The sequence below is a fragment of the Melospiza melodia genome, chromosome Z (assembly GCF_035770615.1).
Source record: "Melospiza melodia melodia isolate bMelMel2 chromosome Z, bMelMel2.pri, whole genome shotgun sequence".
NCBI classification, from domain to species: Eukaryota; Metazoa; Chordata; class Aves; order Passeriformes; family Passerellidae; genus Melospiza; species Melospiza melodia.
In genome coordinates this window covers 14,661,041-14,681,214 of record NC_086226.1, presented here as the reverse complement: position 1 = coordinate 14,681,214, position 20,174 = coordinate 14,661,041, and the positions used below count along the sequence as shown (strand labels likewise).

Below are 20,174 nucleotides of genomic sequence, written 5' to 3'. Positions count from 1 at the left end.
AAAGCTGAGGCTCGTGTGATCTTCTCCTGTCATCTAGACTTTGATTCCCATCTTGGCTCTGGCTAAGAGCAGAACAAATGTAATTTATTGCCTGCTAGTATGATCTGCTAGCAAAGGTCACATTTAGAGCTAAGCATGATGCTTCTCTCCCTCCGTTGAATACACATCTTTGTGTCAAGGCCTGGTGACTTCCAGGAGCACCTGGAAGCTACTGCCAAGGACAACAGTCTCACTCTTGCTGGTTTTGACACTCATGGGTTGGTAGGATTTTGATCTACGTCGACAGTGATCTACAGGAACTGGATCCTTGACACCAAGTGCCTTCAAGCAACATTTCTAAGCAGAGTGGGCAATGAAGTCCAGATACTAATGAGTTGTGGTTTGTTTTAACTCTGTCTAACATATGGTACACTATCCCAAAACATGTTATTTTTGAGTGCTTCAGGCATTTAAAACTTAGGTTTATTCTTGTCAACACTTTTCTTTCCTCTCTTCAGAAATCTGCATGTCCAGCTACTAATTTCTTTCTCAGCTTGTTGAAAAGGTACCAGTCAGACAAGACTTGTTTCTTGACCCAGAGATGGGGCAAGCGTCACCGTTAGGCCGGACGTGGCATACACACGTGATCAGGGTCCAAGAAGAAAAAGGTTTGTTTCTTTTATTCTGCATGTTCTCCTACTTATACACTCTTAACAAAGCGTGATCTCAAGTCACTAACTACATCACAATAACTTCTTCTATCCATTGGTGCAAAGCAATTAACGCCAATATAACTGGCAAAAGTTTTACAGAAATTTATAAGGCACGTATGCACATCTACTTCGGCACCTAGTCTAGCATACGCAAATTTTCCTGTATCTCTTCTAATGGGTTTCCATGCTGACGGCCTTGTCTTCTTCCTTGCTATGGATACACTCAAAAACCATCAACTGCTATTTCTTCCGTGAACTCGGCTTTGCTTGCAGGCCAGCTGTCAAGCCCCTCCATAGGTCAGCATGCACCCGCGTGCTCAAGGAGCAACTGCAGCCTGCAATAGTCCTGGAAATTTATTATCTTTGCTTCGTTTGCCATCTAAATGTCACTGAAGAAGTTAGGCTTTTCCAAACCAGCTAGGATGCCACCTAGAAGAAGCAGACTTGCTTTCAGTCAAAGCTTTTGGGACCAAGAGTCATGTTTGCTTGCATTGCTTGGATGCCGCTTGGATTGGCGCATTCTCTGAGTTCGCCTGGCATGCCTTGAGCCCTGCCTTTGTGAGTGAGGAGAATTTCCCAGGCTTTTCTTTTGCATCAGCTGTACAGAAGGTTGTCTTGCTGGGCACAAGAAAGCCACAGAGCAGCTGCCATTGTGAGGTCAAGCCAGAGGTGCCACGTCACAGTGCTGTCAGCACAGCGTTGTCCCGGTGCGCGCCAGGCCTGGTCGTCCAGAGCAGCTCTTCCGCTGGCTCCCTGCAGGAGGATCCTTGTGCTCAAGGAGCTCTCAGCAGACGGCCTGCACCCCGAGAGGAGTCTTGGCTTTCCCTTGGGTGGCACTCAGCGTGCAAACGCGCACAGCGCTGCCAAAATGATCGGGCAAGTCTGTGCCGCCGTTTGCACCGTCTTTTCTGTTGTCTATTCTGGCTACTACCTGACCCAGCTGACTCGTAAGTAAAGGTTTCTCCTGGGGCTGGCATCGCCTGACTTTTGCTTGGCTCTGCTCTTTCTGCCGCACCAGTGGCCCAGTTTCTTTGGGAACAAAATGGCCATGAAGGTGCCACCGCTTTGGTCAATGTCCTGCCAGCAGCATCAGCTACAAAGGGGGAATCTGTAGCATCTGTACTGGGTGGCGCATGCAGAGGATTTGCCATGCAACCTGTAGCGGTTGCCTTCCCTCCCCGGGAGAGTGAGCGGCAGCGGAATCTGTCATTTATTTCCTCAGCTTGCTGCTTCAAGCAAGACAAGCTGCAAATTGCAGACTCTGAGGGCAGATCCTCAGAAGTACTTCTACCAACTCAGTGCTTCTCTCCAGGAGTGAAGGAAAGCACCTTTTGCTCCATATTCTGCCCCTCAGAGGCCTTGGCTGCATGACTTGAGCCTCTGATGCTGTGCCAAGACTGCGATTGCCTTGGTGATGCAGCACAAACTCCAGTGCAGGGAGGGTTTGCTGCTGAGCCCAGCAGCTGTTCCTGGGCTGCTTCAGCAGGGAGCTGCCACAGGGAAGGGACCCTTTGTGGAAGCTTTGCTGGGCTATCATCTTCAGCCAAGGCATGGGAATTAGGGCATGCAATTTGAAAGAATGTATATGGAAAATGCAGGAAAGGCAAGAGGGAAATGTAGCTTGAGCTGTTAGGCACAAGAGAAGCTCAAAGTTTTGAAGAGCAGCGGGCATTTCCAGCACCGTCTTCCTCTTTCGCTCTTGGCAAAAGAGGCCCAACTGTAGACAGAGGCTCCTCTCGCGTCCATCTTGTTCTCTTGCTTGCTGTGGGAAAGAGCTGTTGCTCCTGGAGGCATGTTGGGAAAGGGAAATGCTCTGTGTTGGGACTGCCTTGTGTTGTGGGAGTGGCCAGCACAGGCACTTTTCTAAGGGCCTCTGGTTCCTTTTGCTTTGCTGGCTGCAGGTCACCTGACACGCGGATGGAGACAAGCCTGTCCTTTGGTGAGTGGCAAAGGAAGCTGTGACGTTGCTGGCGTGTGAGAATTGTGCAGCAATTCTGCCAGCTTGGCCTGTTGCAGCCGAGTGTGGAGTGCCGGCGTGGGAGGCTGAAGGAAAGGCCAGCTGCCCGGTGGCATCAGCAGTAGCAAAGGGAGCACTGGCTGTTTGCTGATTTTCCAGTGAAAAGCCTTTCAAGAGATGAAAGGCAAATGGGACAGCTCCAAGGCATCTTGCTGCTTCTAGGCAGCAGGGAAGCTCAAATGCACAGCAAGATGGAGTAGCAGCTCGTTCAGCCAGCTTCCTCGGGTTTGCGTGACTCAGAGGCCCACTTGTATCAAAGTCTATGATTTGCCCTTCTTCTGGGTCCTTTCCCAGCTCAATAGAAAGCAGCTCCTAGGGCACTGGCTTTTGCCCATCTCTCTCACTTCTGTCTGCCTGCAGGGCACAACAGCAGGGTCAGCAGCTCCTCTGGCTGCCTCTGTCATTGAGAAAGAGGATGAAGAGGAGCAAAGGAAGATGAAGCCTTCAGCCGCTGTCCCTTCACAGCCGGAACTTGCAGAGCCAGTAAGTGACAGCTGAGCTTGGCACTGCCTTTGGTGCAGGGCCAGGCTACCCATTTTGGAGCAGCCCTTGTTGCTCGTGGCTGAAGATGCTGGCGGCCGTGTGCCTGCTGTGACGTAGTGCGGCTTCAGGCAAGCCGGGGAGCCCTGGCCAATGGGTTCTGAAGTTTGACATTTAAGCTGGGATGCTGAGAGGGTGCCATAGTGTCTCTTGGGATCAGACAGGAGGCAGCATTCAGTGACTCTCAGTGCAGGAGTCAGCCCCTTGTGCCCGTTGTCAGTGCAGGCTGCCAGTGGTCAGCGGACAGCGCGGCCCAAATTCGCAGTTGACAGCCTTGCAGGGTACCTGGGAGACACTGGCCCCTGGAAGGGACCTGCTCTCTCCGTGGACTAATTAGCTTCAGGCTGTGCTTCACTTCCAGCCGGTCAGAGCAGAGTTTGGAGAGGAGAATCCTCGGCAGCCCTGCAGTGTAAAAGGGCGGGTGGGTCTGGGCAGGACTGGAAAGGGGCTCCCAAGGGCCGCTCCCTAAAGGCTGCCATAGAGAAGGGAAATCCGTGAAACAGATGAGAGAAGGGACACGCTGCGGGCTTCTGAGCAGACTGTTGCATGCCAACTCCGGGCTGATTTCATTCCGGCCCAGGAAAAGACAGGAGGAGGAAAGCAGCAAGGCTCTGGGTTCCTGCTCTGATCTCTTTGTGGATCTTGGCAGCCCCATCGATACCTTGTTGCCAGTGTCTTGCAGAAAAGCTGAACAGGTGGAGCATGGAGGTGGTCGGGAGGGGCTGGATCCAAGTAGCCTTTGGGCTTCTCCCGAAGGTGCCTTTGAGAAGGGGACATGGGAACTGCCTCAGCTGGAGAGGCCTGGCCGTGGCTGGCAGCACCTTCCCAAGGCCTTGCTTTTGCTGTGCGCTTCGGGGGGGGGCATGTGTGCCAGCCACCCTTCTGACGGGCAATCCTTTCTTGTCCCAGCGCAAGACAGGCTCTGCCATTCAACCTGGTGCCGCCGGACCAGCATGGCCTGCAGCAGCCAGCTCAAGCCCCGCTGCCGGCACTTCCTGCAGCAGCGCAGCCCAGCAGCCCGAGATGAGGGAGGAGCGGGGCCTGAAGACACTGAGTACGTCCGTCCGGTGCATTTCTTGTCTGCCAGAGCAGGCTGTTGCGCGCGTGTCTGGGTGTAGGCTGCGCCAGATGCTGCCCCTCGGTCTCAGAGGCACTTAGGCCTCTCTGCAGAAGGTGTTGTTGTGCTCTGAGGCAGCGCGGCAGCGCTCAGGGAGTCCCTGCTGCCTGTGAGGGCGGCTGGGCCTGGCTTGGCCCTGCCTGGGCTGCCTTCTGGGCCAAAGACAAAAGCAGAGATTGTTTCTGCTTGAGCAGAAGGCTGGCACCTAGCAAGTGACTATTGCCCAGGGAGCTGTCTGGCCCCAGCTCTTTTCTGGCTCTGGTTCTTACTCCTCCTCCGGCCCAGACACTTTGTGCCCCTGGCAGTGGACCTGCCAGTGATGGTGGGTGTGACTGCGGAGGCTGCAAAGGCCCTTGGTTACCTCTTAGGGCCCCCTTCTTAAGGGCTCATCATTTTGGCTTATCGCGTGGGATGCTGCTCTTGAAAGAAATCAAGGCCTTCTTGGAAAGGCCACCTGATGAAAGGTGGAGAAGATGGCCCTCCCACTTGCTGGTCTCAGCAGCTGGAAGCCAAGGGCCCGCAAAGGGCCCAGAGCTGCGGGCAGTGGGGCTGCCTTTGGGACGCTCTGGGCAGCGGCGTCTCTGTGTGCGAGTGAGCGCCCTGCACTGCTTTTGTCTTTCAGGGAGCATCGTGAGTCAGGGCCAGCCTACAGGCAAATACACGGCATTTGAGGAACTCGGGCGAGGGTAAGCGTGACGTCAGCTCATTTTACAAAAGTGTGGGCCAGGTCTTTGGCTGGTGCAATATCAAGTGTGAAGTCAGGCAAGCTCCAAACATGGTCAGGCTCTGGCTTGACCTCGTATCGCCTGCCTGGACTGCTCGGTCAGAGCAATGCAAAGGCCTCATTAAAGACAAGTTAATGCTGGCAGTGTCTTGCTTGCAGCAGTGAGGAGCAGGAGCTGGGAAAACCCCTGGCCCTGCAGCTTTGTGGCCTGAAAGAGCCCCTTGCCATGCAAGAAAGATCAGATTGTCCAGGACAGTCTTGTGACTCAAATTGTTCTCCCTTTTTTGACACACACATGCATGCACACCCGCACAAGGAGAGAGTTCCCCTTAGGTTCTGAAATGACCTGGCAGGGTGTGCGCCTTGGAGATTTCCAGCGGCCCTTGGTCTTCATGCTGCACCTTAGTGCTGTTCCCTTGGACAGCCTGCCCCGCATGGCAGAGGGCTGACGTGCTGTTGGCCGAAGAGATGCTGCAGCCAGGCATTGTTTCTAAGGAAGGCGTCCAGTCAGCCGGGGGAGATCTGCTGCCTGGGCTTGCTTTCACTGCCAAAGGGATAAAGGTCTCTTTCTGCTGCTTTTGTCTTTCTAGAGGGTTTGGAGCTGTTTATAAAGCCCTTGACACCAGCAGCGGACAACAGGTAAAGTGCCAACAGCCCCATGCCATTTTGCAGCTCTGGAGCGCTTTGCCCGCTGCTGTGAGCTGTGCTTGGAGGTTTGGGTGGCAGCTCCATGTCTGCAGCAGAGGCTGTTCCTCTGAAATACAGTCTAGGCTCAGGGGGCAGAATGCATTTGGGATGGCTTTTGGTGCTTCTGCTAAGCTCTGCTGTCTAGTGACAAGGCACTTTGGCCCAGCGTGCTGCCTCATTGCAGCAGCACTCGCTCCGTGCTCCTTGTGATCTCGAGCAGGGTGCGTCTTCTCAAGGTACCGGTGGCCAATGTCATTGCAGGTGGCAATCAAGATCATGTCACTCGAGGAGGAGATGTCCGAGGAGCTGGCTGCCAATGAAATCCTGGCCATGAGGGACAACAGGAGTCCCAATATCGTTACCTACTTAGACAGGTTGGCATATTCTGGTGTCAATGTAGCTTTAGCTGGTGCAAGCGCAAAGAGACGATGCTTTTGGTCGCTGGCAGAGAACAGAGCTGGGGATGATTTCTCTGCTGGTCTCCAGAGCGTGGGAGGAGGTGGAGCTGGTGTTCAATAGTCTCTTGTGGCACACGTAGCCTGGAGAGCAGCTGCAAAAACCTGTCTCAGGCCCTGGGGTGACGGAGGCTGTGCCCATTCTGTTTCTCCATGCCGTGGTTTTCTTCTTTCAGCTACCTGGTGGATGCGGAGCTCTGGCTGGCCATGGAGTTCATGGACGGCGGCACCTTGTTTGATGTGCTGAGGGCAGTGTACCTGGAGGAAGGACAGATAGGCGCTGTCTGTCGGGAGGTGAGGGCTGCCGCTTGTGCTTGCCCAAGACTGCCCGGATGCTGCTTGTCAGCTGGAGCTTAAGGAGAGCCGAGATTTCTTGCTCTCACCTTTCTTTTGCTGCTGCTGCTGCTGCTGCTGTCACACCACACAGGAGAAGAAAGAGCATGGGAAGTGTACTGCCTGCCGGTGCCCTCGCACTCCTCAGGCTCTGTTCTTGCACTCTTCCATCCTGTCTGTCCTCTGGCCTTGGTGCTCGCTCACTGGCTCAATTTCTCTTTCTTCCTCTTCTCAGCTTTGCCTGGGAATGTTTGCCTGGAGCCTGTCTGTCTGTCCTACATTGCTTGCCACTGGAAGGCAGCATGCGGCTGGCAGAATTTCAAGCTAAGGGCAAAGAGCTGTCCTCAGCTTCAAAGGATAGCATTGCAGCCTGGATGGCGATGCATTCAAAGGTCAACAGCTCAAAGGTGCTGCTGTCACCAGCAGCTTCCTCTTCTGCTGCCACTAGGCTTCCCCAAAATTCTTGGCCCTGCCGCCTCCCAGCCAAAGGTGGCGCACTTCCTACCCAAGGCCGGTGGAACTTTTGGGAGCCCGGATGCCTTTGCTTGGAAATCTAGAAAAAACTTCCAAGAGTGTTGAAGCAGCAAGCTCTTCATGGTGACAGCAGCGTGATATTTCGCCCTCGCTCACAATTCCCTGAGAAAGCCGCCAATCCCGTTGAGCTCTTTCCTTGTGGGTGGGATGAAATCAGATCCTGCACGTTAACTTTCCCTCCCTCCTTTTTCTCTCTCAGTGCCTGCAAGGACTGCATTTCCTTCATTCCCACCAAGTCATCCACAGAGACATCAAAAGTTGCAACGTCCTGGTGGGCACGGACGGATCCGTCAAGTTGGGTGGGTATCCCTGCTGGGTGGCAGCATGTCCAGCATATGCCGTGCGCTTGCATTTTGGTGACGGCCACTGGGGCAGAAGCGCGGCTTGGCCAGTGCGTGAATCGTCAGGGTGTTTTTGAAGCGGCCGATGCCTTATTTGCCTGGCTCCAGGCCCGTGGAAGGAGAGCTCAGCTGCTTTTTCAGTTAGATTCAGCATGGCCTGGTCAGGGCAATGGTTTTGGCCACTTTGCCAGTGGTAGCTGGCTTTGTCAGGCTTTGTTTTTGTCCTCAGGTGACTTTGGCCTCTGTGCTCAGCTCAGCCCTGAGCACAGCAAGCGCAGCTCCAGCGTCGGCACTCCCAGCTGGATGGCACCGGAGGTGGTGAGAGGAGAAGCCTACGGCCCCAAAGTGGACATCTGGTCCCTGGGGATCATGGGGCTGGAAATGGTGGAAGGGGAAGCTCCTTACCAGCGGGAAGCCCGTCTCCGGGTAAGGTGCAGCTTAGCAAGAGGGCTCTGTGTGGAGAGAGCTGTGTGTGGCTAGCAAAGGAGCAGGTGGAGTGTCCTCTTGCATCCATGTGCTGTAGGTTTTTGAACTGCTAGAAAGGAACGGGCCCCCAAAACTGCAGAACCCCAGGCACCACTCGGCTCTCCTGCGCGACTTCCTCCGCTGCTGCCTGCAGGCAGATGAGGACAGGCGCTGGTCTGCCCAGGAGCTCCTACAGGTAAGAAAAAGCAAAGGGGCAAAAAGCCCTGGCAGCTGAGGACACCTGCATGAAGGGATGAGGAGGAGGAGGAGTGTGGGCCACGTGGCACAGAAAGCTGCCAGGACAGGAAGGCGCAGGGGCACATGCTGCCCTCAGTGCTCTTTGTGTGTCTTGCTGGTAGCCAGGGAATCCTGCTTGAGCCTGCCAGGATGTGATCCTGGAAAGTAAGAGTTCCTTTCTTTGTTCTTTTTCCTCTGGGCAGCATCCCTTCGTGACCTCAGGCGATCCTGCCTCCAGCCTGGCTGCTCTGATCATCTCAGCCAAGCGAGTGCAGGAAGACTGGAGAGGAGACACCTGCGCCTGAGGAGGCCCTGATGCCCCGCCAGCCAAGAGGAGGGAAAAGGGGATGTGTCATCTTTAGGCAGAGCTTCAGCCATCCCCCGAGTTTGAAGAGGAGCTGTGCCGTAGCTAGGAAACATGATAGTGTAGATATTTGCTCAGTTGAGCTGTTAGGTTAGCTGTTAGGTTAGGTTGGGTTAGGTTAGCATAGGTTGGATTAGGTTAGGTTAGGTTAGGTTAGGTTAGGTTAGGTTAGGTTAGGTTAGGTTAGGTTAGGTTAGGTTAGGTTAGATATGTTGTTAGGTTCAATTGAAAGCTCTGTTGTTTTTCTTTCTGCAAAAGGTGAAAATTTAAAAAAATTAGGAAATACAGGGATCAACTTTTAAGGACTATGGAACATAGACATCTTGGATAGTAGAGGATTGTTTATCTTAGGATAGAGTGTTGTTAATTTAGGGAAGCTTTGAAGTAGAAATGAAAGAATTGTCATAATAAGAATTAAGCAGTGAGAGGAAAAGCTGGGCTGCAGCAGAACTGGAGCCTGCAGGCGCTCCAAGCTGTCAGCCTGAGCAGGCCACCTGCAGGACAGAATGATGAAGAAGCAGCGAGGGGATACTTTGTTTCAGCCCGAGTGTCAATAAAAGTCGAAAATACCAGAGTGTTGTAAGGCTGCCTTCCTTGCCGGGCTGTAGCTAAGTGGACAGTCCATTTCAGAGGCCCAAAGAACAAAGTGAGGTAAGCAGCTTTGCTTACCTGAAGTGTGGCATGCCTGTGGGAAGCTGAGAGACCTACAGGTAATGAACACCAGGTAATGAGCTGCCATTCAGGACAACACTAGGAGGCAGATGTGCAGTCCTTTCTGGGCCTCTTGTCTTGATCAGATGTCAGGCTGATCAGCAGCAATCACCATTTTGTTGCCACCCTCCTCTCACTATGTCACTATGTGGGATGGAATGGCATTCTCACAGCGGCATCTGGCATTTCCTCCCTGCTTCTCTTTTCCCCAGGGACCCTCTGGGCCAGCCTCATCCCCCACAGGGGTGTGCAACCACCAGGGCCACCTGCAGAGCCCCATTCCCACTCTGCTGCCTCCTTGGCCTTTTCCCACATCTGGGCCAGCCTGCTGTTGCCAGGTGTTGGAAACATGCACACAGCATAGCCCACCTGTCATTGAGCAATTTGATGCAGGAGCCCCTGCTGAGCACGGCTCTCCACCCCGGCCCTTTTCCCACCGAGCTGTGGCTCCATTTCGCCTCCATCTGCTGGCATAGCCACTGTGAGGGACTGCTCAGGGACTGGATGCTCCTTGAATGTTGCCCACAGGCCTGATTTCCACGCCTCCCCATTCCTCCTACCCCTAAGGCTGCCTCAGCCGTCTGAACACAATTTTTCTTACTCTAATGGCTTCCTGTGCCTTACTTGATACTGTAAGCAGAAGTACACCGTTTTGATTGTCTTTCTTCTAGAATTAATAAAAATAAGTTGGAAATACTCCTAGATTTTGCCATTTAAAACTTGAGGCAAGTGCAAAAAGTAGAGAAGTTTTCTGTGCAGCTTTTCAGGTAATTTGAGGTCTCCTTCCTCTTCACTCACTTTCAGCATATCTGTTGATTTTCCTTTGCTCTCATCTTTGAAGCTTCATCCCTTGTCTATCCATCTGCAAAAATAGCCTGTAAACCCAAGGCAAATTTACTATCCTTTGTATTTTTCCTCTTCTGGAAAAGCTGAGGCTCGTGTGATCTTCTCCTGTCATCTAGACTTTGATTCCCATCTTGGCTCTGGCTAAGAGCAGAACAAATGTAATTTATTGCCTGCTAGTATGATCTGCTAGCAAAGGTCACATTTAGAGCTAAGCATGATGCTTCTCTCCCTCCGTTGAATACACATCTTTGTGTCAAGGCCTGGTGACTTCCAGGAGCACCTGGAAGCTACTGCCAAGGACAACAGTCTCACTCTTGCTGGTTTTGACACTCATGGGTTGGTAGGATTTTGATCTACGTCGACAGTGATCTACAGGAACTGGATCCTTGACACCAAGTGCCTTCAAGCAACATTTCTAAGCAGAGTGGGCAATGAAGTCCAGATACTAATGAGTTGTGGTTTGTTTTAACTCTGTCTAACATATGGTACACTATCCCAAAACATGTTATTTTTGAGTGCTTCAGGCATTTAAAACTTAGGTTTATTCTTGTCAACACTTTTCTTTCCTCTCTTCAGAAATCTGCATGTCCAGCTACTAATTTCTTTCTCAGCTTGTTGAAAAGGTACCAGTCAGACAAGACTTGTTTCTTGACCCAGAGATGGGGCAAGCGTCACCGTTAGGCCGGACGTGGCATACACACGTGATCAGGGTCCAAGAAGAAAAAGGTTTGTTTATTTTATTCTGCATGTTCTCCTACTTATACACTCTTAACAAAGCGTGATCTCAAGTCACTAACTACATCACAATAACTTCTTCTATCCATTGGTGCAAAGCAATTAACGCCAATATAACTGGCAAAAGTTTTACAGAAATTTATAAGGCACGTATGCACATCTACTTCGGCACCTAGTCTAGCATACGCAAATTTTCCTGTATCTCTTCTAATGGGTTTCCATGCTGACGGCCTTGTCTTCTTCCTTGCTATGGATACACTCAAAAACCATCAACTGCTATTTCTTCCGTGAACTCGGCTTTGCTTGCAGGCCAGCTGTCAAGCCCCTCCATAGGTCAGCATGCACCCGCGTGCTCAAGGAGCAACTGCAGCCTGCAATAGTCCTGGAAATTTATTATCTTTGCTTCGTTTGCCATCTAAATGTCACTGAAGAAGTTAGGCTTTTCCAAACCAGCTAGGATGCCACCTAGAAGAAGCAGACTTGCTTTCAGTCAAAGCTTTTGGGACCAAGAGTCATGTTTGCTTGCATTGCTTGGATGCCGCTTGGATTGGCGCATTCTCTGAGTTCGCCTGGCATGCCTTGAGCCCTGCCTTTGTGAGTGAGGAGAATTTCCCAGGCTTTTCTTTTGCATCAGCTGTACAGAAGGTTGTCTTGCTGGGCACAAGAAAGCCACAGAGCAGCTGCCATTGTGAGGTCAAGCCAGAGGTGCCACGTCACAGTGCTGTCAGCACAGCGTTGTCCCGGTGCGCGCCAGGCCTGGTCGTCCAGAGCAGCTCTTCCGCTGGCTCCCTGCAGGAGGATCCTTGTGCTCAAGGAGCTCTCAGCAGACGGCCTGCACCCCGAGAGGAGTCTTGGCTTTCCCTTGGGTGGCACTCAGCGTGCAAACGCGCACAGCGCTGCCAAAATGATCGGGCAAGTCTGTGCCGCCGTTTGCACCGTCTTTTCTGTTGTCTATTCTGGCTACTACCTGACCCAGCTGACTCGTAAGTAAAGGTTTCTCCTGGGGCTGGCATCGCCTGACTTTTGCTTGGCTCTGCTCTTTATGCCGCACCAGTGGCCCAGTTTCTTTGGGAACAAAATGGCCATGAAGGTGCCACCGCTTTGGTCAATGTCCTGCCAGCAGCATCAGCTACAAAGGGGGAATCTGTAGCATCTGTACTGGGTGGCGCATGCAGAGGATTTGCCATGCAACCTGTAGCGGTTGCCTTCCCTCCCCGGGAGAGTGAGCGGCAGCGGAATCTGTCATTTATTTCCTCAGCTTGCTGCTTCAAGCAAGACAAGCTGCAAATTGCAGACTCTGAGGGCAGATCCTCAGAAGTACTTCTACCAACTCAGTGCTTCTCTCCAGGAGTGAAGGAAAGCACCTTTTGCTCCATATTCTGCCCCTCAGAGGCCTTGGCTGCATGACTTGAGCCTCTGATGCTGTGCCAAGACTGCGATTGCCTTGGTGATGCAGCACAAACTCCAGTGCAGGGAGGGTTTGCTGCTGAGCCCAGCAGCTGTTCCTGGGCTGCTTCAGCAGGGAGCTGCCACAGGGAAGGGACCCTTTGTGGAAGCTTTGCTGGGCTATCATCTTCAGCCAAGGGATGGGAATTAGGGCATGCAATTTGAAAGAATGTATATGGAAAATGCAGGAAAGGCAAGAGGGAAATGTAGCTTGAGCTGTTAGGCACAAGAGAAGCTCAAAGTTTTGAAGAGCAGCGGGCATTTCCAGCACCGTCTTCCTCTTTCGCTCTTGGCAAAAGAGGCCCAACTGTAGACAGAGGCTCCTCTCGCGTCCATCTTGTTCTCTTGCTTGCTGTGGGAAAGAGCTGTTGCTCCTGGAGGCATGTTGGGAAAGGGAAATGCTCTGTGTTGGGACTGCCTTGTGTTGTGGGAGTGGCCAGCACAGGCACTTTTCTAAGGGCCTCTGGTTCCTTTTGCTTTGCTGGCTGCAGGTCACCTGACACGCGGATGGAGACAAGCCTGTCCTTTGGTGAGTGGCAAAGGAAGCTGTGACGTTGCTGGCGTGTGAGAATTGTGCAGCAATTCTGCCAGCTTGGCCTGTTGCAGCCGAGTGTGGAGTGCCGGCGTGGGAGGCTGAAGGAAAGGCCAGCTGCCCGGTGGCATCAGCAGTAGCAAAGGGAGCACTGGCTGTTTGCTGATTTTCCAGTGAAAAACCTTTCAAGAGATGAAAGGCAAATGGGACAGCTCCAAGGCATCTTGCTGCTTCTAGGCAGCAGGGAAGCTCAAATGCACAGCAAGATGGAGTAGCAGCTCGTTCAGCCAGCTTCCTCGGGTTTGCGTGACTCAGAGGCCCACTTGTATCAAAGTCTATGATTTGCCCTTCTTCTGGGTCCTTTCCCAGCTCAATAGAAAGCAGCTCCTAGGGCACTGGCTTTTGCCCATCTCTCTCACTTCTGTCTGCCTGCAGGGCACAACAGCAGGGTCAGCAGCTCCTCTGGCTGCCTCTGTCATTGAGAAAGAGGATGAAGAGGAGCAAAGGAAGATGAAGCCTTCAGCCGCTGTCCCTTCACAGCCGGAACTTGCAGAGCCAGTAAGTGACAGCTGAGCTTGGCACTGCCTTTGGTGCAGGGCCAGGCTACCCATTTTGGAGCAGCCCTTGTTGCTCGTGGCTGAAGATGCTGGCGGCCGTGTGCCTGCTGTGACGTAGTGCGGCTTCAGGCAAGCCGGGGAGCCCTGGCCAATGGGTTCTGAAGTTTGACATTTAAGCTGGGATGCTGAGAGGGTGCCATAGTGTCTCTTGGGATCAGACAGGAGGCAGCATTCAGTGACTCTCAGTGCAGGAGTCAGCCCCTTGTGCCCGTTGTCAGTGCAGGCTGCCAGTGGTCAGCGGACAGCGCGGCCCAAATTCGCAGTTGACAGCCTTGCAGGGTACCTGGGAGACACTGGCCCCTGGAAGGGACCTGCTCTCTCCGTGGACTAATTAGCTTCAGGCTGTGCTTCACTTCCAGCCGGTCAGAGCAGAGTTTGGAGAGGAGAATCCTCGGCAGCCCTGCAGTGTAAAAGGGCGGGTGGGTCTGGGCAGGACTGGAAAGGGGCTCCCAAGGGCCGCTCCCTAAAGGCTGCCATAGAGAAGGGAAATCCGTGAAACAGATGAGAGAAGGGACACGCTGCGGGCTTCTGAGCAGACTGTTGCATGCCAACTCCGGGCTGATTTCATTCCGGCCCAGGAAAAGACAGGAGGAGGAAAGCAGCAAGGCTCTGGGTTCCTGCTCTGATCTCTTTGTGGATCTTGGCAGCCCCATCGATACCTTGTTGCCAGTGTCTTGCAGAAAAGCTGAACAGGTGGAGCATGGAGGTGGTCGGGAGGGGCTGGATCCAAGTAGCCTTTGGGCTTCTCCCGAAGGTGCCTTTGAGAAGGGGACATGGGAACTGCCTCAGCTGGAGAGGCCTGGCCGTGGCTGGCAGCACCTTCCCAAGGCCTTGCTTTTGCTGTGCGCTTCGGGGGGGGGCATGTGTGCCAGCCACCCTTCTGACGGGCAATCCTTTCTTGTCCCAGCGCAAGACAGGCTCTGCCATTCAACCTGGTGCCGCCGGACCAGCATGGCCTGCAGCAGCCAGCTCAAGCCCCGCTGCCGGCACTTCCTGCAGCAGCGCAGCCCAGCAGCCCGAGATGAGGGAGGAGCGGGGCCTGAAGACACTGAGTACGTCCGTCCGGTGCATTTCTTGTCTGCCAGAGCAGGCTGTTGCGCGCGTGTCTGGGTGTAGGCTGCGCCAGATGCTGCCCCTCGGTCTCAGAGGCACTTAGGCCTCTCTGCAGAAGGTGTTGTTGTGCTCTGAGGCAGCGCGGCAGCGCTCAGGGAGTCCCTGCTGCCTGTGAGGGCGGCTGGGCCTGGCTTGGCCCTGCCTGGGCTGCCTTCTGGGCCAAAGACAAAAGCAGAGATTGTTTCTGCTTGAGCAGAAGGCTGGCACCTAGCAAGTGACTATTGCCCAGGGAGCTGTCTGGCCCCAGCTCTTTTCTGGCTCTGGTTCTTACTCCTCCTCCGGCCCAGACACTTTGTGCCCCTGGCAGTGGACCTGCCAGTGATGGTGGGTGTGACTGCGGAGGCTGCAAAGGCCCTTGGTTACCTCTTAGGGCCCCCTTCTTAAGGGCTCATCATTTTGGCTTATCGCGTGGGATGCTGCTCTTGAAAGAAATCAAGGCCTTCTTGGAAAGGCCACCTGATGAAAGGTGGAGAAGATGGCCCTCCCACTTGCTGGTCTCAGCAGCTGGAAGCCAAGGGCCCGCAAAGGGCCCAGAGCTGCGGGCAGTGGGGCTGCCTTTGGGACGCTCTGGGCAGCGGCGTCTCTGTGTGCGAGTGAGCGCCCTGCACTGCTTTTGTCTTTCAGGGAGCATCGTGAGTCAGGGCCAGCCTACAGGCAAATACACGGCATTTGAGGAACTCGGGCGAGGGTAAGCGTGACGTCAGCTCATTTTACAAAAGTGTGGGCCAGGTCTTTGGCTGGTGCAATATCAAGTGTGAAGTCAGGCAAGCTCCAAACATGGTCAGGCTCTGGCTTGACCTCGTATCGCCTGCCTGGACTGCTCGGTCAGAGCAATGCAAAGGCCTCATTAAAGACAAGTTAATGCTGGCAGTGTCTTGCTTGCAGCAGTGAGGAGCAGGAGCTGGGAAAACCCCTGGCCCTGCAGCTTTGTGGCCTGAAAGAGCCCCTTGCCATGCAAGAAAGATCAGATTGTCCAGGACAGTCTTGTGACTCAAATTGTTCTCCCTTTTTTGACACACACATGCATGCACACCCGCACAAGGAGAGAGTTCCCCTTAGGTTCTGAAATGACCTGGCAGGGTGTGCGCCTTGGAGATTTCCAGCGGCCCTTGGTCTTCATGCTGCACCTTAGTGCTGTTCCCTTGGACAGCCTGCCCCGCATGGCAGAGGGCTCCCGGGCTGACGTGCTGTTGGCCGAAGAGATGCTGCAGCCAGGCATTGTTTCTAAGGAAGGCGTCCAGTCAGCCGGGGGAGATCTGCTGCCTGGGCTTGCTTTCACTGCCAAAGGGATAAAGGTGTCTTTCTGCTGCTTTTGTCTTTCTAGAGGGTTTGGAGCTGTTTATAAAGCCCTTGACACCAGCAGCGGACAACAGGTAAAGTGCCAACAGCCCCATGCCATTTTGCAGCTCTGGAGCGCTTTGCCCGCTGCTGTGAGCTGTGCTTGGAGGTTTGGGTGGCAGCTCCATGTCTGCAGCAGAGGCTGTTCCTCTGAAATACAGTCTAGGCTCAGGGGGCAGAATGCATTTGGGATGGCTTTTGGTGCTTCTGCTAAGCTCTGCTGTCTAGTGACAAGGCACTTTGGCCCAGCGTGCTGCCTCATTGCAGCAGCACTCGCTCCGTGCTCCTTGTGATCTCGAGCAGGGTGCGTCTTCTCAAGGTACCGGTGGCCAATGTCATTGCAGGTGGCAATCAAGATCATGTCACTCGAGGAGGAGATGTCCGAGGAGCTGGCTGCCAATGAAATCCTGGCCATGAGGGACAACAGGAGTCCCAATATCGTTACCTACTTAGACAGGTTGGCATATTCTGGTGTCAATGTAGCTTTAGCTGGTGCAAGCGCAAAGAGACGATGCCCTTTGGTCGCTGGCAGAGAACAGAGCTGGGGATGATTTCTCTGCTGGTCTCCAGAGCGTGGGAGGAGGTGGAGCTGGTGTTCAATAGTCTCTTGTGGCACACGTAGCCTGGAGAGCAGCTGCAAAAACCTGTCTCAGGCCCTGGGGTGACGGAGGCTGTGCCCATTCTGTTTCTCCATGCCGTGGTTTTCTTCTTTCAGCTACCTGGTGGATGCGGAGCTCTGGCTGGCCATGGAGTTCATGGACGGCGGCACCTTGTTTGATGTGCTGAGGGCAGTGTACCTGGAGGAAGGACAGATAGGCGCTGTCTGTCGGGAGGTGAGGGATGCCGCTTGTGCTTGCCCAAGACTGCCCGGATGCTGCTTGTCAGCTGGAGCTTAAGGAGAGCCGAGATTTCTTGCTCTCACCTTTCTTTTGCTGCTGCTGCTGCTGCTGCTGTCACACCACACAGGAGAAGAAAGAGCATGGGAAGTGTACTGCCTGCCGGTGCCCTCGCACTCCTCAGGCTCTGTTCTTGCACTCTTCCATCCTGTCTGTCCTCTGGCCTTGGTGCTTGCTCACTGGCTCAATTTCTCTTTCTTCCTCTTCTCAGCTTTGCCTGGGAATGTTTGCCTGGAGCCTGTCTGTCTGTCCTACATTGCTTGCCACTGGAAGGCAGCATGCGGCTGGCAGAATTTCAAGCTAAGGGCAAAGAGCTGTCCTCAGCTTCAAAGGATAGCATTGCAGCCTGGATGGCGATGCATTCAAAGGTCAACAGCTCAAAGGTGCTGCTGTCACCAGCAGCTTCCTCTTCTGCTGCCACTAGGCTTCCCCAAAATTCTTGGCCCTGCCGCCTCCCAGCCAAAGGTGGCGCGCTTCCTACCCAAGGCCGGTGGAACTTTTGGGAGCCCGGATGCCTTTGCTTGGAAATCTAGAAAAAACTTCCAAGAGTGTTGAAGCAGCAAGCTCTTCATGGTGACAGCAGCGTGATGTTTCGCCCTCGCTCACAATTCCCTGAGAAAGCCGCCAATCCCGTTGAGCTCTTTCCTTGCGGGTGGGATGAAATCAGATCCTGCACGTTAACTTTCCCTCCCTCCTTTTTCTCTCTCAGTGCCTGCAAGGACTGCATTTCCTTCATTCCCGCCAAGTCATCCACAGAGACATCAAAAGTTGCAACGTCCTGGTGGGCACGGACGGATCCGTCAAGTTGGGTGGGTATCCCTGCTGGGCGGCAGCATGTCCAGCATATGCCGTGCGCTTGCATTTTGGTGACGGCCACTGGGGCAGAAGCGCGGCTTGGCCAGTGCGTGAATCGTCAGGGTGTTTTTGAAGCGGCCGATGCCTTATTTGCCTGGCTCCAGGCCCGTGGAAGGAGAGCTCAGCTGCTTTTTCAGTTAGATTCAGCATGGCCTGGTCAGGGCAATGGTTTTGGCCACTTTGCCAGTGGTAGCTGGCTTTGACAGGCTTTGTTTTTGTCCTCAGGTGACTTTGGCCTCTGTGCTCAGCTCAGCCCTGAGCACAGCAAGCGCAGCTCCAGCGTCGGCACTCCCAGCTGGATGGCACCGGAGGTGGTGAGAGGAGAAGCCTACGGCCCCAAAGTGGACATCTGGTCCCTGGGGATCATGGGGCTGGAAATGGTGGAAGGGGAAGCTCCTTACCAGCGGGAAGCCCGTCTCCGGGTAAGGTGCAGCTTAGCAAGAGGGCTCTGTGTGGAGAGAGCTGTGTGTGGCTAGCAAAGGAGCAGGTGGAGTGTCCTCTTGCATCCATGTGCTGTAGGTTTTTGAACTGCTAGAAAGGAACGGGCCCCCAAAACTGCAGAACCCCAGGCACCACTCGGCTCTCCTGCGCGACTTCCTCCGCTGCTGCCTGCAGGCAGATGAGGACAGGCGCTGGTCTGCCCAGGAGCTCCTACAGGTAAGAAAAAGCAAAGGGGCAAAAAGCCCTGGCAGCTGAGGACACCTGCATGAAGGGATGAGGAGGAGGAGGAGTGTGGGCCACGTGGCACAGAAAGCTGCCAGGACAGGAAGGCGCAGGGGCACATGCTGCCCTCAGTGCTCTTTGTGTGTCTTGCTGGTAGCCAGGGAATCCTGCTTGAGCCCGCCAGGATGTGATCCTGGAAAGTAAGAGTTCCTTTCTTTGTTCTTTTTCCTCTGGGCAGCATCCCTTCGTGACCTCAGGCGATCCTGCCTCCAGCCTGGCTGCTCTGATCATCTCAGCCAAGCGAGTGCAGGAAGACTGGAGAGGAGACACCTGCGCCTGAGGAGGCCCTGATGCCCCGCCAGCCAAGAGGAGGGAAAAGGGGATGTGTCATCTTTAGGCAGAGCTTCAGCCATCCCCCGAGTTTGAAGAGGAGCTGTGCCGTAGCTAGGAAACATGATAGTGTAGATATTTGCTCAGTTGAGCTGTTAGGTTAGCTGTTAGGTTAGGTTGGGTTAGGTTAGCATAGGTTGGATTAGGTTAGGTTAGGTTAGGTTAGGTTAGGTTAGGTTAGGTTAGGTTAGGTTAGGTTAGGTTAGGTTAGGTTAGATATGTTGTTAGGTTCAATTGAAAGCTCTGTTGTTTTTCTTTCTGCAAAAGGTGAAAATTTAAAAAAATTAGGAAATACAGGGATCAACTTTTAAGGACTATGGAACATAGACATCTTGGATAGTAGAGGATTGTTTATCTTAGGATAGAGTGTTGTTAATTTAGGGAAGCTTTGAAGTAGAAATGAAAGAATTGTCATAATAAGAATTAAGCAGTGAGAGGAAAAGCTGGGCTGCAGCAGAACTGGAGCCTGCAGGCGCTCCAAGCTGTCAGCCTGAGCAGGCCACCTGCAGGACAGAATGATGAAGAAGCAGCGAGGGGATACTTTGTTTCAGCCCGAGTGTCAATAAAAGTCGAAAATACCAGAGTGTTGTAAGGCTGCCTTCCTTGCCGGGCTGTAGCTAAGTGGACAGTCCATTTCAGAGGCCCAAAGAACAAAGTGAGGTAAGCAGCTTTGCTTACCTGAAGTGTGGCATGCCTGTGGGAAGCTGAGAGACCTACAGGTAATGAACACCAGGTAATGAGCTGCCATTCAGGACAACACTAGGAGGCAGATGTGCAGTCCTTTCTGGGCCTCTTGTCTTGATCAGATGTCAGGCTGATCAGCAGCAATCACCATTTTGTTGCCACCCTCCTCTCACTATGTCACTATGTGGGATGGAATGGCATTCTCACAGCGGCATCTGGCATTTCCTCCCTGCTTCTCTTTTCCCCAGGGACCCTCTGGGCCAGCCTCATCCCCCACAGGGGTGTGCAACCACCAGGGCCACCTGCAGAGCCCCATTCCCACTCTGCTGCCTCCTTGGCCTTTTCCCACATCTGGGCCAGCCTGCTGTTGCCAGGTGTTGGAAACATGCACACAGCATAGCACACCTGTCATTGAGCAATTTGATGCAGGAGCCCCTGCTGAGCACGGCTCTCCACCCCGGCCCTTTTCCCACCGAGCTGTGGCTCCATTTCGCCTCCATCTGCTGGCATAGCCACTGTGAGGGACTGCTCAGGGACTGGATGCTCCTTGAATGTTGCCCACAGGCCTGATTTCCACGCCTCCCCATTCCTCCTACCCCTAAGGCTGCCTCAGCCGTCTGAACACAATTTTTCTTACTCTAATGGCTTCCTGTGCCTTACTTGATACTGTAAGCAGAAGTACACCGTTTTGATTGTCTTTCTTCTAGAATTAATAAAAATAAGTTGGAAATACTCCTAGATTTTGCCATTTAAAACTTGAGGCAAGTGCAAAAAGTAGAGAAGTTTTCTGTGCAGCTTTTCAGGTAATTTGAGGTCTCCTTCCTCTTCACTCACTTTCAGCA

The 20,174-nt window shown here is 53.5% G+C and overlaps 2 protein-coding genes across 2 annotated transcripts; both read left to right on the top strand.

Annotated features, from left to right (window-relative positions):
* Positions 1-1,560: 1,560 nt before the first annotated feature.
* On the top strand, positions 1,561-8,447 carry LOC134432253 (serine/threonine-protein kinase PAK 3-like). The gene is made up of 13 exons (XM_063180776.1): positions 1,561-1,639; positions 2,594-2,631; positions 3,070-3,196; positions 3,256-3,267; positions 4,169-4,303; positions 4,989-5,052; positions 5,681-5,729; positions 6,039-6,151; positions 6,409-6,526; positions 7,299-7,398; positions 7,670-7,866; positions 7,964-8,101; positions 8,346-8,447. Exons 1-13 carry the CDS (start codon positions 1,561-1,563, stop codon positions 8,445-8,447), a joined length of 1,272 nt encoding a protein of 423 aa, XP_063036846.1.
* Positions 8,448-9,219: 772 nt separating this feature from the next.
* Positions 9,220-18,598, top strand: LOC134432260 (serine/threonine-protein kinase PAK 3-like). The gene is made up of 12 exons (XM_063180782.1): positions 9,220-9,230; positions 11,594-11,781; positions 13,612-13,672; positions 14,393-14,445; positions 15,131-15,194; positions 15,831-15,879; positions 16,189-16,301; positions 16,560-16,677; positions 17,450-17,549; positions 17,821-18,017; positions 18,115-18,246; positions 18,497-18,598. Exons 1-12 carry the CDS (start codon positions 9,220-9,222, stop codon positions 18,596-18,598), a joined length of 1,188 nt encoding a protein of 395 aa, XP_063036852.1.
* Positions 18,599-20,174: the final 1,576 nt, after the last annotated feature.

Bases quoted from the DNA above. Each gene is read 5' to 3' on its own strand.
- LOC134432253 (XM_063180776.1), top strand. From the start codon at position 1,561: ATGATCGGGCAAGTCTGTGCCGCCGTTTGCACCGTCTTTTCTGTTGTC. The intron at 5,730-6,038 runs GTAAAGTGCCAA...ATGTCATTGCAG, and splicing joins ACACCAGCAGCGGACAACAG to GTGGCAATCAAGATCATGTC. The intron at 7,399-7,669 runs GTGGGTATCCCT...TTTTGTCCTCAG, and splicing joins GGACGGATCCGTCAAGTTGG to GTGACTTTGGCCTCTGTGCT.
- LOC134432260 (XM_063180782.1), top strand. The intron at 13,673-14,392 runs GTACCTGGGAGA...CACTTCCTGCAG, and splicing joins GCAGTTGACAGCCTTGCAGG to CAGCGCAGCCCAGCAGCCCG. The intron at 18,247-18,496 runs CTACAGGTAAGA...TCCTCTGGGCAG, and splicing joins GCTGGTCTGCCCAGGAGCTC to CATCCCTTCGTGACCTCAGG.